Source organism: Martes martes (assembly GCF_963455335.1).
Source record: "Martes martes genome assembly, chromosome: 14".
NCBI lineage: Eukaryota > Metazoa > Chordata > Mammalia > Carnivora > Mustelidae > Martes > Martes martes.
The window spans coordinates 4857716-4873901 of NC_137902.1; the positions used below are offsets into that span (position 1 = coordinate 4857716).

Below are 16186 nucleotides of genomic sequence, written 5' to 3' on the forward strand. Positions count from 1 at the left end.
CTGCGCTTCTACTCTGCTCATGGTTTCTGTTTCTGGGGAAGGAGCCCTCCTCTCTGACATCTTCCACTTTGAGGGATGCTACTCGAAGCGTGGAGCCATTCAGCCACCTGTCCATCATTCGGGCCAGGTACCCATTCCGGGCAGGCCACCAGGTGCCGGGGGAGCTATAAAGACAGACCAGCCCCTGGCCCACCCTGAGAAGTGGAGCCCACCCTTGGAAGCCAAAACCAGGCAACTTTGTGCCCTCCGTGCCCTAATCACAGAGCGATACTCACTCTGGAGCAACCAAACCTTTTTTCACTGACAAGTGCTACCCAGGGCTTAGTACCCTGCCCAGCATCCCTGGAGATTAGGTCTAGTAATGCCATCTGAGGACACACTTGCAGACTTCCTAAGATCCCTGCTTTCGTGTTGGGCAGACGGTGCCCTGAATGATCAGGCAAGTCTCGGGGGCTGTGAGGGAAAGCTGGTTTGGGATCGGAGACCATGGGAGGCCGGGAAGACTTTTGCCACTTGTGGGGCTGGGCTGGTGCCTCCGTGCCAGGATCTCCAGGCTGCGGAGGGCGTTCTCTGGTCTGAGTCCTCCTGGGGGTGGCTTTCCAAACCACCGCTGAGGAGCTTTCGGACTCGGGGCCCAGCCTCCTGAAGGCTGCTCTGTGCCCAGACTAAGATGGGTCCGCCCAGGCCCCGCGGGAGACCTTTGAAGGGAAACAAGGGTCAGTGCACACAACCCCCAAAACGGGGATGTGATGGCTCCCGGCTGGCAATGGCCAGGATGGCTGTCATCGGGACAGTCAGGGACACACTCCCCCAACGGCTCTGTCCTGCCTGCTCTGGGCTTCCAGCTTTCATCTCATCTGCTCAGGCCTGAAGCAAGAGCCCCTCCAGCCAGCATGTTCTGGGAGGGGCAGAAAAAGAACCAGAGCTGGACCTTAACTCAATTTGCTACATGAAAAGGCTCGAGACCACGAAGGCCAGAGTATTTCCCTGGACACGTGGAGTGGACCATGAATTTCTGCAAGACCCAAAACAGAAGAGTGGACTCTCTGGACAGTCTGTCCCTCCTGCTTGGTAAGACTCACATAAACTCTTACACAGGGCAGGCCTCCATACAGACATATTTTAGGTTCTAGAGTTCATTACTAAGGAGCTTAACAGTTTATTATAGGAAGTTCAGCAAGATAGGCTTGCTGGAGGTTTCCAAAGTCGATATGCTCCGGGGAGAGGTGTATATTAAAGATGATGTGTTTTAGAAGGTGTTTTTTTTTTTCTTGTTATTACTCCTGACTCAGGTTTCTGCTGGCTTCTTTTTTTTTTTTTTTTTTTTTTTTTTTTATTCTAGAAACTTAGTGCAGTGGCTTAACTCATTCAGCAATTACTAGCTGTGAGCTTACTGTATAAAGCGCTAGGAACGAAGAGCTAAGGGGAGTCCAAGAAAGTTAAAGGAATCGAAAGCCAAGCCAGAGGAGGCTCAAGCAGACTTTAAACAAGAGCGGAGCAGGGACGAGACGCGCATCCAGGTGCAGGGTGGGCCGGGGACCAGGCTCAGTCTGAATCGCGTTTGAAAGGAGGTCAGGGGCATGGGGTGACGGGCACGAGACGGGGAGGCGCGCTGGGTGAGGGAGGGGTGGCGCGCGCCGGGCTGCGGAGGAGGGCTGTGCAGACACGCAGCGGGTGGAGGGACGGGCGAGCCCGCGCCCTGAGCCAGGATCCCCATCTTCCATCCAGAGCACAACGGCCGGGCCACCTGGGACCCTGCTGTGTGCTCTGGGGTTATCCCGCTCTATGACCGCCTGCCGGTTTCAGAAGGTGGGCTGACTCGGTCCCCTGGGAAAACCGAAGGCCGTTCGGCTAGCCGGCCCAGCAGACAGGCGCAGGAGCTCCAAGGCCGCTTCCGGCTGCCAGCTGGCACGCAGGTCCGTGCTGGTCGCAGGCCCCACCCGCCCCCGATCTGGTTTGGCTGGCCTCCATTCTCTGTACCTTCCCCTGTCTTGGTGGGCCGGGGCCCCAGCCGGCGACTATCCTCTACATTTACTCTCTGATTCATCGGGTGCACGGCCTCTGTTTTGATCCAGACCCCGCGCCCCACGCCCCGCCCAGAAGCAGAGCCTGAGATCAAGAGTTTATTTCGGGAAGTGGTCTGTGCGCACACGGGGCACGATGGCGCCAACCCTCACCTGCCCAGCCTCGGCTGCAAGCGTGCGGAAGCTGGCGGTCACACGTGCCGCATCGGGCACCGCGAGCAGGCTGCTCTCCTCGCCTCCGGACGGCTGATGATACAAGGTCTCCTTCTGTGATGCCGCACGGAGGGGCCCGGCCCTGGAAGCAGCAGGGAGGGCGGCTGAACTCCCTCCCCACTGGGTCCTAGTTGGGTTTAGAACATCTATATCACCTCCTGAAAACAACGTGGGGTTGGGGATACATTGGGGGGTGGGCAGAGCGGATGGTCCAGCGAGAAGCTGGTGAGATCTGGATCGGAATGTCAGGCCTGCACCTCACTTCCTCTCCTGTGAAATGGATACAATCTTGTCTGATAATGTAGAGAAAGTATCTAGTGTGCCAAGAAACGTACAGTAGGTACTCCACAGACGGCCCTTCTGTCCTAATAACTATCTGTGGTCAGGGATTCCTAAAGCATCCTGCGCACGTGCGGGCACACACACACACAATCACACACGCGCGCACACACACACACACACACACACGCACACAACCACACACACTCCCAAATGCCCCAGGTCCCAGTACAGGAGCTGACGTAGCGATTCCCAGGAGCGAAGCCGGGAGAGCCGTGATCTACTGGGTCTTCAGCTATTACCCAAAGCCCTTGCGTCTCCCCGTCGTCTTCATTTACAAAGGAAGTGGAGTGGAGACGGTGGAACATTCCAGAAACATTCTGTCTACTCTGTGCAGCGGGCACAAACCCGAACCGGCTACACCCCTGGGCGGAGGCGTACCGGGAGCTGCTGGAGCAGGTGTCGCTCTGGAGTCCAGGGACACTAACTCGAGGCAAACTTCTGGTCTCTTGATGCATCGTGGGGGACGTGTGTGCCCCGAGCTGAACACTACCAGCACGCTGGCACGTAAATGGGAACCGTGGCCACGTCCCAGTGAAAAGAAGGATTAAATGAGAGGGAAGCCCCCGGCCGTTTCCCTCTATTTTGTGAGTGTGCAGACACCAACCATGCCGCGCTGGAGTTATCAAGATGATTTGGGAAAAACCATGGATGCGAGACTCAGTGCCTTCAGGACGAGGGGTCTGGGCTGCCCCAGACCCAGAGACACCTCGTGTACCAGCCCGCGTCAAGCGTGGGCCGGCGGCGTCCCCGTGAGGGCCTTGTCCCATCTCGGACAACGGAGACCTGCAGCCCAGCCCCCCTTCCGTGAAGGCAGGTGCGCTCCCTGCCTGCCAGCGCCTGAGAACGGAGCCCCGGCCGCACCGCCGCGTGGTGACCAGTCACTTTCAATTATGTGGCCCCGTCACCTAACGCTCTTTGTCAGGCAGAAATCAGAGCAGTGGAGGCAAGGCAGTTCTAAGAGGAAAATTGTTTCTTTAGTGCGACCGTGACCTGAAGAACAAGCAGGGAGACACATAGTGACAGGCTGGCGAGCGCTGGGGGACGCTCAGCGCCACGAGGCTTCCCCCGCTAGAGACGCTGCCCTCCCGTCAGCCGCCGGTCAGCGCCCACCCGCGGGGGAGGCTGTCGCCGGCTTAGGGACACTCCGCCACTGACAAAGGCGAGTGAGGCGTGGGGCACGGTGCCTCCGCAGCTCACGGGCCTGGAGAGTCTAACTGAGGAATTCGATCCGGCTTTGAATCCCAGCTTTTCCCCAGTGAGCTCTAGGATCTGGGCACATAACCTTCCCAGACACAGCTGCGTCTGCTGCAAAGTGGGGTTCATCGACGCGCCACTCCCTGGGTGCTGATCTTCGAGGGCAGATAATCACCACGACGGCTGCCATTCATTGTGCCCGGCACGGATGGGGCACTCCGTGCGCCTGGGTCACTTCGACTTCTCAACCACCACCAGGAGGGAGGTGACCTGGGGACATCTCACCGCTGTAAGTAACAGACGCCTGAGAGAAGAGCAAAGCAACCCAGAAGCGAACAGAAGGAAGGAGGCAAGGAACACCGGGAAGGGAGGAAGGGAGGAGGATGAGAGCAGAAATAAGTGAAATAGGGAGTAGAAAAACAGTAAGAGAAAATCATGGAAAAAGGAGTTTGTTCCTTGGGAAGAACAACAGAATGACAAGCCTTCAGCTAGGACGGAGGAATGATGGGAAGGAGAAAGCTCAAACTATTGAAATCAGGAAGGAAAGAAAGGACATCACTAACCTCACAGAAACGAACACTCAGCTCAAAGAATAAGCCAAAGTATTATTTTATGGAACTGTTGGCCCAGAGGCAGGTCAGGTGCAGGAAGGAGCGGATGCCGAGCTGCCAGGGCCCCGGCTGCTCTCTGCTTCTCCCCTCCGTGTTCCCCCAGCATTTCTCTGCCCCCCGCCTTCCCAGCACGTGGTCGGATTACCCTGCCCCCTCCTCGTGACTTGCTGTGGTTGGTAAAATGTAAGCATGTGTCACTCCCCGGGGTTGCATTAAGAACCACAGCCTACACCGGGGCACCTGCGTGGCTCCGTGGGTGAAGCCTCTGCCTTCGGCTCAGGTCATGATCTCAGAGTCCTGGGATCGAGCCCCACATCGGGCTCTCTGCTCGGCAGGGAGCCTGTTTCCTCCTCTCTCCCTGCCTGCCTCTCTGCCTACTTGTGATCTCTCTGTTCAATAAATAAATAAAATCTTATAAAAAAAAAGTTACTGAACTATAAATTAAGTCCTCTACTTAAAAAAAAAAAAAAAAAAAGAACCAGCGCCTACTCTTCTCATGCTCTTTTCTTCTGCTCTAACAATTGTGGACAACCTGGTGTTGAAATGGGGCCTCCACCTGCCTGGGCTGGTGGCTGAGTGACTGCCATGAGCAAGTCCCCCTCCAGCTCTGGGTGGGTGGGTCACACGGCATGAGGGAGAATGACCTGTGTGTGGTTTTAAGTGCCACAGATTGCAAGGGGACAGGTGCATGTAACTCACGCATTATCCCAGGGTAGCTTAACCTGCTCAAGGTCAAGTATCTGCACAAATTTGGTAAGTGGCAGAGCTAGAATTCGAAGGAGGCTGCCGGGTTCTAGGGCCCGTGTCCTTATGAGGATGGAAGCCCCGAGCGAAGGCAGAAGCTCTCTACTGGGTCGCTGCTTTGTCCCCAGCACCTGCAAAACACAGAGAGGTGTTGAATGAGTGAATACACCAAGCTCATCCATGGGGGTGCTGAGAGCATCGGACAAGACACTGGGGACCCCATCTTCCTCAGACACCAAGCTGGGTGCCACTCCCCTTCGTGTGGGAGGACCCAGGCTGCTGCTGACCCAGCTGCATGAGCTCAACTTCTTCGGGTTGCAGTTCTGCCTCCATAAAATGGGAGGGGAAACATGCTACTCCTCTTATTCTAGTACAAGGCAATTTGAAGGTCTGATGCGATAATAAATGTGAAAGTATTCTGGAAAGTAAAAATATTAAAGATAAAAATAAATTAGTATTATATTTTATTTATGACAATAATTTTCCAGCATTATCATTTTCTTAGCCCACTACTAAGTATTTTCCAAGAAGCAGGGATTAAAATCGGGGTCAGATTTTTCTCCTTCCCAGAATTGAGATGGCATTTCTGGTCCCACCAAATAAATCTCTGGGAGAGGGAGCAGGGCTTGGGAGCAGTTGGGGATTAGCCTGTGGGAAGGGCTCAGCTGCACTTGCCGTGGACACAGCCCAGAGCTTGCTGTTTGCTTCTTGTCTCTCTGGCTGCTCATTCTCTGCCTCTGTGGAGTTGATGGAATTTCCCCAGCGTTCCCAAATTCAGTAGAGCTGCCGTCCTGCACTTGGGCAAGATGTTCCTTTTCTCTCCTCCTGTTCTGTCCTTCCTCTCCTCTCCTGCTCCCTTCTCCCCTCTTAGGTTTCTGCCGATGTCCCTGTAAGGACCGGTTTATGGGACTGGGACTATATAAAGGAAACCTGTGCCCTGCACTGCTGTCTGACTTGGAAACCCGCTGTGCCCACGTGCACACACCTGCACTTGAAGCCCTCCTTCCACCTGTCCACCCTCCTTAACCCGACCCTGGACTCTCGCTGGTTCCCCTGCGACCTTCTTGAATGGAACCCACTTCCCCTCATCTCAGGGCAGGGGCTGGTGGCGAGTGGACTGGGCACTTGTCCTCTGTGCTCCTGGTGGCCACTTCTGGAACATTCCTCCCACAGCATCTTTCTGGAGCCTCCCCCAGCTGCAGTCCCTTAGCTCTCGGTCATCTGCTAACCTCCTGATCTCATTCCGCATTCAGCAGGTCCGGCCACGCTGTGCTGAGCCTCTTAGCACCTTACTCTCGGGGCGGCTGATGCCCTGTTCCGCCCTCTGCTCGCTCCTAGCCCATCATGGCACCTCATCCCCACTGCCAAGTTTGGGGGGTGCTCTCAGCCCACCTTGCTGCCCCATCATGGCCTCTGGGCACCCCCCACCGTCTGAAGTAAGGAGAGTGACAAGCCATAGCGCAGGGACAAGCAAACGGAACAGCAAGGCTTAGGCCTTCCCAGGGGTTGTGGAGGGAACCGGGAAGAGGAGAGAGTGTTGGGGGGCACAGCTGAGTTGGGTTGGGTTGAGGAGAGAGAGTGACAGGGCTGGGGACAGGGTATTCTCAAACTGTGCTGTGGGGGCTTTCAAAAAACTTACCTGTCGCTCCCCCTTCCCTTAAATTCAGTGGTTTTCTGCAAGTCTGCTGGTTTCGATGCTGTTTTTCTATCCAAATCTCATCTCTTTGAATCCACTTTTCCCAAAGACTGGCTCACCTAGGCCCTTGGCCTCAGATGAAGGCCGGTCCAGGATGTGCCCCTTCCGCCCGCAAAGGGAAGCCCCGTGGGCAAGACCTACACCGGCACGCGAGTCTCCTCGGTGTCAACAGGGTTATCCACGAGAGGTGATGGGAACTGATTGCTCTCCAAATTATCAGCAGGGTAATGACTTTGAGTAATTAATATGTACACAGTTTGCTAAGGTACTGTAGCATGAACAATCCTGCGATGCCGGTTCCTGATGGCACCATTGTGGGAAAAGGCCCCGCAGCCCTGCGGGCCATTTCGTCACACTCGTGCAGAGAAAACGACAGTGGCCCAAGAAAGCAGCACGACTGGCTCCTGAGCCTGGGGACTGAGTTGTGCTCAACGTCTGTTTGGGAAGGTTTGGAGCCTTAAGAAGAACGTAAGAAGTGCCTCCTAACCTGTCCATTTCTAATCCGAAGTGAGTTTTTTTTAAATGTCCCCAGACAGCAAGTGTGCTGTGTGACGTCAGTCCACCGCATGACCATTCTGTGCTCCAGCCTGGTGCTCTGCACCTGCCAGGCACGCAGAAAGCGTCCCAACAAGCGAAGAATCTCAAAACTGCGGTTTTGAGTCCTGGGAGCTCTAAGGGTCCTTACTGAGCCCAAATTCTAGGATTCATTTTCTACTTTTGCAAGTGTGAGTCTGTGCCACTTGTGGGCCCCCCAGTTTCTTTTCCCCTGACGGCAGTGCTCCTCCCGGGCACTGCAGGTTCGAAGGTTCCAGGCTGCCTTGCAGCAGAAGCTCTGGATGTCCCGTTCCAGCTCTGCTGGCCCGTCTCTAAAACTGAGCTGCTGGGTGCAGGCCTGGGATGGTCCCCAGACCCCTCCACGTCCTCCATCGTTCCAGGCAAGCCGTGTCTTGTCCCAGAAAGGAGACGAGAACGGTCCACGCCTCCCGTCTCCACGGTTTCTCCTGGGATATCCTCCCCTGAGGTGGCGTTATCCAAGGGGTGTTCAGAGGAGGAAAAGCTGCAGCCACCAGCCTCTTCTACCCACGGAGCCTTCTCTGGGGCTCGTGAAACGCAGGCGGCAGCAGCCTCTTCAGGAGAATGTGGTTTTCCTTTGTACAGGAGAACCAGTTCTGCAAAGCCGAGGGAAGGTTCCGATGCTGCTTTTCCATTATAATTGCTTCACTTTCCAAAATTCACTTTTCATGTGAAAGCTAGAGCTTTCGGAGGCAGTGAAAGCCCATGGAGGTCGTCTGTGCTCCCTGCGGAGAAACCCCAAATATGCAGGAGCTTAAAAATAACCTGCCTTCTGCAGGTAGCTCCTTTTTCGACAGTCAGTGCCCTCCGCTCCAACGCAAGTGTTCCTAATGCTAAATTAACTGTTAACAAGGATTTTTAAATAGGTATAATTTATGCTAATTCAGAAATATTCCTTTCCCAAACTGCTTATTTTTACCCCCAATTGCTGTGCTTCTGCATTAGGAGCCGAGGACTCGGGCTTTCAGGGCGGCTTCTAGACGCCTGCCCATTTCCACGTGTGGTTTCCGCACAGCCTGCCGCCGTGTCCTGCGGACATGCCCCGTCACGATCTCGGTGGGACGAGGGACGCCACCAGCCCTGGCCGACTAAGTGTCATCTCTCAAGGTCAGGGCAGCTCGGGAGAAAAAGACATCTGCTCCTGCCTGATCTGGCTTCACGGGGAGGGAGTGGCTCAGGTTTGCTCGTGGACACCCCTCCTAGGAGCATCTCTCTCTCCCTGTTCACCCCCAGTGAAAGCATCACGGACTCTGCGGGTGCCGCAAACCCAAAGCCCACCACCACGGTGAGGTGTGGCCATCGGCTTCATCTAACGGAGGACATTTCGGGAGACCCCGCAGCCACACCTTCCAGCTGCCTTCAGTCCTTCGCAGGGACGGTGCCCCCCTTGGCCCTCCCCCTGGGGAAAGCAGGTCCCTCCTGCTGCATTTGGCTCCAGGACTCGCCAGCCCCTCCCCCAGCTCTTGCCCCAGCACAGATGCCTACCTTAGGGCCGAACTGTTCCAGAAGGAAGGGAAGGGGAACGAAGGGAAAGGAGCGGCGCTTTGCTTTCGGAGCCACGGGATTTACGGAAGATCCGAGGGACTCTGTGCCCCCACGTAGTCTGCGACAAGGAGCGAGTCTACTTGGTAAGACAAGATGACAGGAGCGGTGCCAGGACGCAAGATGGTCCTGCTGCTGCTTGTGGCTTGTGACGCTGCCTGAAGCCAACAAGGGCAAGCGGGGCCACGGCCCAAAGACCCTTTCCTGGAAGAGCAGCTGAGGGCTGTTCGGACACCACTGACCAGGCGAGGTCTGACGAGGGGCCCCTTCACAGGCAGGTCCCCTGGGGATATGGGATCCATGCGTCCTGGAGCACTCACAGTCCCTGCCACGCCCGGGCCACCACAGTCCAGGATGTGCTCTGGAGAGGCTGGCAAGTCCACGCACAGTCCCCGCAAGCCCACCGCAGCCCTGCTCACACCGTCATCAGCTTCCGTCAGCCATGCTCCGCCCTGCTGCCCGTGCCCCACCACGCCCCCCGGGCTCCCCGTGCTCCGTCCTACTCCCTAGGCTCTGTCACGCTCCCTCCCCATGTTCTTCATGCTCCATCACTGGGCGCCACTGTGCCTGACAAAGCACAGCGCCTGTCGCTGTGAACACCATCCAAATGGATACAAAGTGGCACGCCCAGTTAAGAGAAGTAAGAGAAGGGATAAACCGTAGAGGAAATCCAGCACTTTCCAATGCTGAAAATAAACATGAGTAGCAACAGCTAGAGGGGCGGCCATAGGTGGGTAAAACTACAGGACACCAGGGAGATGCAGAAGCGCTGCCCCGGGGCCGGAAAGAGGGATGGGATCCCTTCCCGGGGCAGGGAAGGCCGCGAAATGGCTGGAGGACTGCAGGACCCATCGTGGAGACTTCAGACGCTGCGAAGGTAGGGAAGAGAACATGGAACGGGAGCCCGGCTGCTGCGGGAGGCCGTTTCCGCACCAGCCAGCTCCAAACCCGACCTGCAAAGGCTTGGGCAGCGCTGGCCCCCGGGAGCCCGGGAGAAGCTGGGACTCACTGGGACAGGCTGGGACTCAGAGGGAGAACACAGAACCCGACTGCGTGGGCCTAGAGGACGGGCACCCAGCACTGCTGCTGGGCCCCAGGTCACGCAACAGTCTCACAGTGGCTTCACAGAGAAGTACGTTCCGGGCAGAGTTTAAACAGGGAGAAACTTGGCCTTCCAAAGTCACCTCCTACAGATAAAATGGCCCTAGAGGATGAAAAACCACATCTACCAAGTATCTCCAACACAGTAGCTAGATTAGCGTCTGACTCATCAGATGCTATAGCTCGGTCGAGTTGACATGTAATAGTAATGGTCACAAATCTTTTGCTGGGGGCTGAAATGAACCCACCAGTATTAGCAAAAAGAGCTTTGCTGTGCATCACACACCGCACAGTTCCTGCTCCCCTCTCAGGCCCAGGCTGCTGGGTTGAGGCCGTCACAGGACGTGGATGGAGCACGGGTTTCTCTGTACTGGTGGAAGACAAAAGCCTCATCTGGCTTTATTCGGGTGCAAAGGGTTACTGACCCATCAGGTTCCCTGTTGGGTTTTTCGGAGGCATCACCAACTAAACATTAGAAGTTTAATTCAGAGAAGGCAGATTTAAAAAAAAAAAAAAGTAAAGTCCTGAAAAAGACCTTAAAAAATATGCAAAATGCTAAAAAGTAATCAGAGATAGAACGACAACACGAGAGCTAAAATCCATGATGTCAGCCAAGACTTCGGGGACGTGGACAAGAGCGCCCGACTGCGCAAAAGAATTGGAGTGAAGAAATCTGTGAGGGCATGAAACGATCAAATCTTTGGCAGAAAGAATGATCTTAACATTGATTAAAAACGAATTTCCTTAAATACTAGCGAGCACTCTTCAAGCACCAAGCGTGGTTTTTAAAAAAAAGACTTATATACTTGTAAAATACAGCTCATGCGCTATCTTCTTTTAATAAAGATTTGAGAAAAATATGTATTAAGCCGGGTAGTTAAAAATAAAATAAAGTTAAGTAAGGTGAAATCAAGATGGATTTGTAATAGACTAGAGAGCATTTTGAAAGGCAGGCGAGTAAACCCAAAATGTAGCTCGATGCGTGAGAGCTAAATTTGGCTTTGAGCTTCCTGGCACCCAAAGCAAAAACAGAACCTAAGATCCCCACCATTCCTGTGTTAGAGCACGCATTCTCAACGAGGCAATATTATCTCTAAGGGGGTGGAAATCAGTGCTTAGGGGACAAAAAAACTCGGTTGGCTCATGTAAAAAGCAGAGATACACATAAAATACATAAGTACTTACATAGCACATCTGTATGGTCAAAATTTCTTTTTTATTTATTTATTTATTTATTTGACAGATAGAGATCACAAGTAGGCAGAGAGGCAGGCACAGAGAGAGAGAGAGAGAGAGAGAGAGGAGGAAGCTGAGCAGAGAGCCTGATGCGGGGCTGGATCCCAGGACCCCGGGATCATGACCTGAGCCGAAGGCAGAGGCTTTAACCCACTGAGCCACCCAGGCACCCCAGTATGGTCAAAATTTCTTAATGGGAAAATGATTAGGAGGAAAATGTCTAAAAATGCTCCTTGGAAGTTAATGAGGAAAGAAAGGTTGAGAAACATCAACCAGAAAGACTTTCAGGAGGAGGCCGCATGGGGAGACAACTGGAACCAGAGGCCATTCTCGAAGAAAAAATATCTATTTTTTTTGTAGGGCCAGGAACTGCAGCAACAGCTTCTGCAGTGTGCGATGCTGGCTACCGCACAAGGACCCACCGCCAGGGGCCAGCCAGACTCTCTCGTTCTCTCCTCTCCCAGGTCAGGATGCCCAATGCACTTCTTTTAGGATCTCCGATGGTGTGCGGTTTCCAATACACTCAATGGAGGAGGAATATTTATCTCAGTTGAAGAGTAAGAATTCACAAAGGAAAAAATTCTATATTCACTTGAATCTCACACTTCCTTGGGGGTGGATGGGATATTTACAGCAAGGACGAATAAACTGGGTCGGGCGAGGGGAGCGATCGAGTAGGAGAGAAGGATCCCGAGTCTCCTGGGTTCTGCGGCAGGTTTCCTGGAGGTCTGGTAAACGGGGCCGTGGAGCACATCCTTAGGGTGGCAACAGGGACACATCTGGAACAGGCAAGTGAGCTTTACATGGAAAAGAGGACCCCGTCGCCTTCTTTGTTTCTCACCACTGAAGATCCAGAGAGCTCTGGAGTCTGATGCCGAATGACGCATCATCAAACAAAACCCTCTCTCAAGTCAGCCGCTGAAAGGCTGTAAGGGGCAGAAATGACGCGCAGCCGGAGCCGGGTCAGGCTGAGGGGGGAGCGTCAGCGAGCTGGGCTCCGCTCCGCTCCCTCTGTAGGGACACGCAGACACACGAGGGACAGACACAGGGGCTGTTGATCTGGGCGGGGCCGCAAGTGAGAGACAACAGAGGCGGATAAGAAACATGCACACATGTGTAAACGCAAGTCACAAAGCTCTTTAAGAAAGAAAAAGCACAACAATGGCATTTGGAGATACATGGTGTCACACCAAGGGATAAAAACATAGTGTTCAGACATTCCGTCTTTTTAAATGGCTTTTTATTTTTTGTTGTCAATGAATAACTTTTGAGTCTACTAGGAGAGTAGCATGATTATAGTGGATAAAAAAATATAGATGACAGAGTAAAAATATTAGATCATACAAAGTTAGTTGTTTTGTTTTTTTAAATCATCGTCCACCAACACTGTCAGGACTTCAGCGTTTAGGGGGAAAAAAATCAACAAAACTTAATTTGTGTTTTTTTACACTTCCAGCAGTTAAAAATTAAGAACATATATCGAGAATCATGTGTGGAAGCCTATCACAATAGACGGAACTAAGAACCACCATATATACAAACTTCTGTACAGACTGAGGACAGGAAGAACTCACCAATTAAAGCCATCTGGGTGCTATGGGCCTTTTCTTTTTAAAAAGAAAGAAAACGGACTTCCTATACTTGTATTCCCTCTCCCTCTTGATCCGGTATTTCTACTGGTGTTTCCACTCCATAAATTAGTAACTGTTCAGTAGCTGAGAAATAATCCTATTTTAAATTATACCAAAGGAAATCAGGAAACTGTCCCCCTCCTCCAAAGGGCTGACCTTAAACGCCCCATACAGTTTGAAGATACACTTGACCACAAAGTCACACCCGCAGGACCACGGCTGAGAAAACACCCTTCGGGGGCCAGCTGGGGGTCAGGCTCCGGAGAAATGAGCACTCACTCACTACATGGTCTCATAGGTGACAGCCTCGCCCCTCGTACTGCGCCAAACCTGGGTCAACCGTGTTCCCTGCTCGTGTCATTTGGCACAGACAGAGGGCTTCTGGGCGAGACTTGGGCTCTCTCCAGACAGACGCAGTCAGAAGCCGCCGGTTTTGATAAGTATAACAGGACGTTCCAGACCCTAATCCACGTCGCTCCCGATGTGGAAGGCCACTCACGCCACGGCTGGAAAGAGACTCCTCTGCAGGACAAGCGACCCCACCACGTGTCCGACACCACGGGCCCCATGAGGTAAAGAGCAGACACAGGAGAAGACGCGGAGGGAGAGGAGGGCGGGCCTGAGGCCTTCACTGCACGATGCCCGAGTCCACCGATGTCTGCTTGCGCGTCGTCTTTGGAGGGGGCGGCGGTGGGGTTTTGCTGGGCAGTGGAGGGGGCAGGTGCTGGAAGACAGACAAAAGGCAGGTGCCGGCGTTAGTGATGTGCTCTGGGTGGGGCCCAGCGGTGGGCTCAGGGCGGCCACGGAAAGTTACTCTGCACCCTTGGGGGGATGAGGGGACGGCCCTCTCCGTGGGACCTGGGGCCGGAGAGCTGGTGGTGACAGACCTTTCTGGCATCTCAAATCAGCTGCTTTTCGCAAAGTGCATCAGCCGTCTGTCTGTATGGACCTGAGAAGGGACACCACCGCTCTTTGCCTGGCAGCTTTCATTCCAGGGGCTTTCGGTCCCCAGGGCCCCTGGAAATGGACTGGTTTCAGAACTGGACAGTTTAAATGGTGAAGAGCCAGGGGATCCCAGGGGCAGAGCTGACCCAGGGCCACCCCGGTGGCCTGGGGCTGTCCCAGCCAAGTGCCCTTTGATGAGGATCCATGGGCCTTGACTTGTGTCCCCCGATGATGTCCCTCAACTGTGCAGGGACAAAGCGGTCCTGGGACAGGCTCTCCAGGGGTGGGTGAGAAGCACTCCCTTTGCTCTTGGAACTGGAAAAGCTGCACGAGAGAGGGTCAGCTGGGTACCTGTGGCCACGGGCCAAGAGACTCCTTTAAAGGCAGTTTTCCATCCAGGCTCTTCCAAAACTGCAAACTGGGGGGATGAGCAGCAGTAGGGGGGTGGCTGAACTATTCATGGGGGAAACACACCCTCCACGGAATGGACACAGCTGGGTCTCCATGGAACTACTTACAAAAAAAAGGTAGCTCGTCAGAACACCTGGTAGCTCAGTCAGTTAGGGGTCTGACTCTTGATTTTAGCTCAGATCATGAACTCAGGGTTGTGAGATCGAGCCCTGCGTCAGGCTCCGTGCTCCGTCGGGAGTCTGCCTGGGATTGTCCCTCTCCCTCTGCCCCGCCCCCCCACACTCTCTGTCTCTCTGGAAAAGAAAAAAAGAAAGGCAGTGGCTGTGCTTGGTCCACGGGCCATTGTTTGCCCTTGGAGTCCTGCATAGGATTCGACAATTGCCAAGGTGATGGGAAGACCTCCCACTTCATGGACCTGTCCGGGCTTGAGTGACTGAGGACAGCCGGCGGCACCCTCCCAATAGTCAGACTCCTGCCCCGTGGGAGACGCTCTGTAAATACACGTGGGCCGCAAAGGTAAGGGAATGAGTGAGTCAACGTGGGGAGAAAATGAAGCCTCGAATGAGCTGATGGAAGAAAACACGAGCAGACGGGCCACAGGCAGAGGGACCCGGAGGGAGATCGCAGAACACTGTCACCTGAGCGAGGGGGGTCTTGTGGCAGCCTCTCTTGGTGGAGACTCGTGTAAAGCAACGTGAGGGAAGAAGTTTCAAGGACAGAACGGCGACACCGTAGTTTCTCTGCCAGTGACCGAATTTCCTCCCGATTCACAGAGAGGGAACTACTAAGATGACCCTGAGCCTAACACACAGAAGAGAATAGGTAGGGACATGTACAGCCGAGGCACATACATTGAGACGTGATAAAAAATGAAGTAGCAAACAGACTCTTGAGTTTTCTCAAGGTTGATCAGAACAGTTAAAAACAGAAGCAAACACCTATTTCGAGATGTGATGAAATGGTCACTTCCGTACGCGTGCAAGCCACCATGGGGGTCGGAGTGAGTCAGGTGAACCCAGCCAGACGTGGACACAATGCTGGAGGTGCCCCTGTGCCAAATAGGAGGACGGCGGGTTTATTGCCATGAAGCAAAGTGACAGGTCGGATTATTGCTTGTAAGAGCCACTGGTAAAGAAATGACAGCTTAAAGTGGCGACAACCAGAGACAGGGTTGACCACAAGCCCGAGGCCGATCAATGACAGCGACAGGAGGTATCGATCATCCCCTGAAGGCAGATGAGCGATCGTTCCCCTACAACAGCCCGCAGGGCCTGCACAGAGGGGGACACCCTGGAAACACCACCGCCCCCAACGGATTATGACACACGAATCCACAGGCGTGTCACTGGAACTCGCTCTCGTGCTGCAGGGGAATCAACAAGACACACACAGCAATGAGACTTGGGTAATTAATCTAATTGAAATCACAACCCGTTTCTAACGGGAGCCAAAGCTCGCACATGTTCCTTCCTGACCCAATCGCACATGGCATCAGTCACTTCGAATGATGGAGCGACGGCACTGGAGATGAGAAAATGTTGCCCCTGCATTGATCTGTAACAAAATGAATTTGGTCATATTTCCAAGTTCAGAATTTTCAGTTCAGTGGTGTAGAGAGGCCCAGGAGACAGTCCTGCTTTTCCAATTAAATAAAGGTATGAAAACAAAGGTGTGATCGGTTAACTAAGCTGTTAGGAAAACAACACCCTAAACAATCAATGTTCTCACTCGACTCCCTGGGCCTCTCTCCTTCTAACTTAGAGTTAAAAGTCAGCGGGAAAGGTCAGACTCCTGTTTTCTGTGGTTAAACAAACCATCCCAGCCTCCTGCAGAGCCATCATGGAGGAACGTGGCCCCGTCTCCAGGGCCAGTCCCCCATTGTGCCATCTCTGGGGACAGAGGGCCGATGTGAAAGGTCTCAGA

The 16186-nt window shown here is 53.8% G+C and overlaps 1 protein-coding gene across 1 annotated transcript in view; it reads right to left on the minus strand.

The window, feature by feature from the left end:
* Positions 1–12499: 12499 nt before the first annotated feature.
* DOCK1 (dedicator of cytokinesis 1) overlaps positions 12500–16186 on the minus strand; it is a 495164-nt gene continuing 491477 nt past the window's right edge. Inside the window, exon 52 of the mRNA XM_080823568.1 lies at positions 12500–13631. Coding sequence (XP_080679694.1) covers positions 13536–13631 — 96 coding nt within the window. The 3' untranslated portion in view covers positions 12500–13535. The remainder of the gene's footprint in view (positions 13632–16186) is intronic.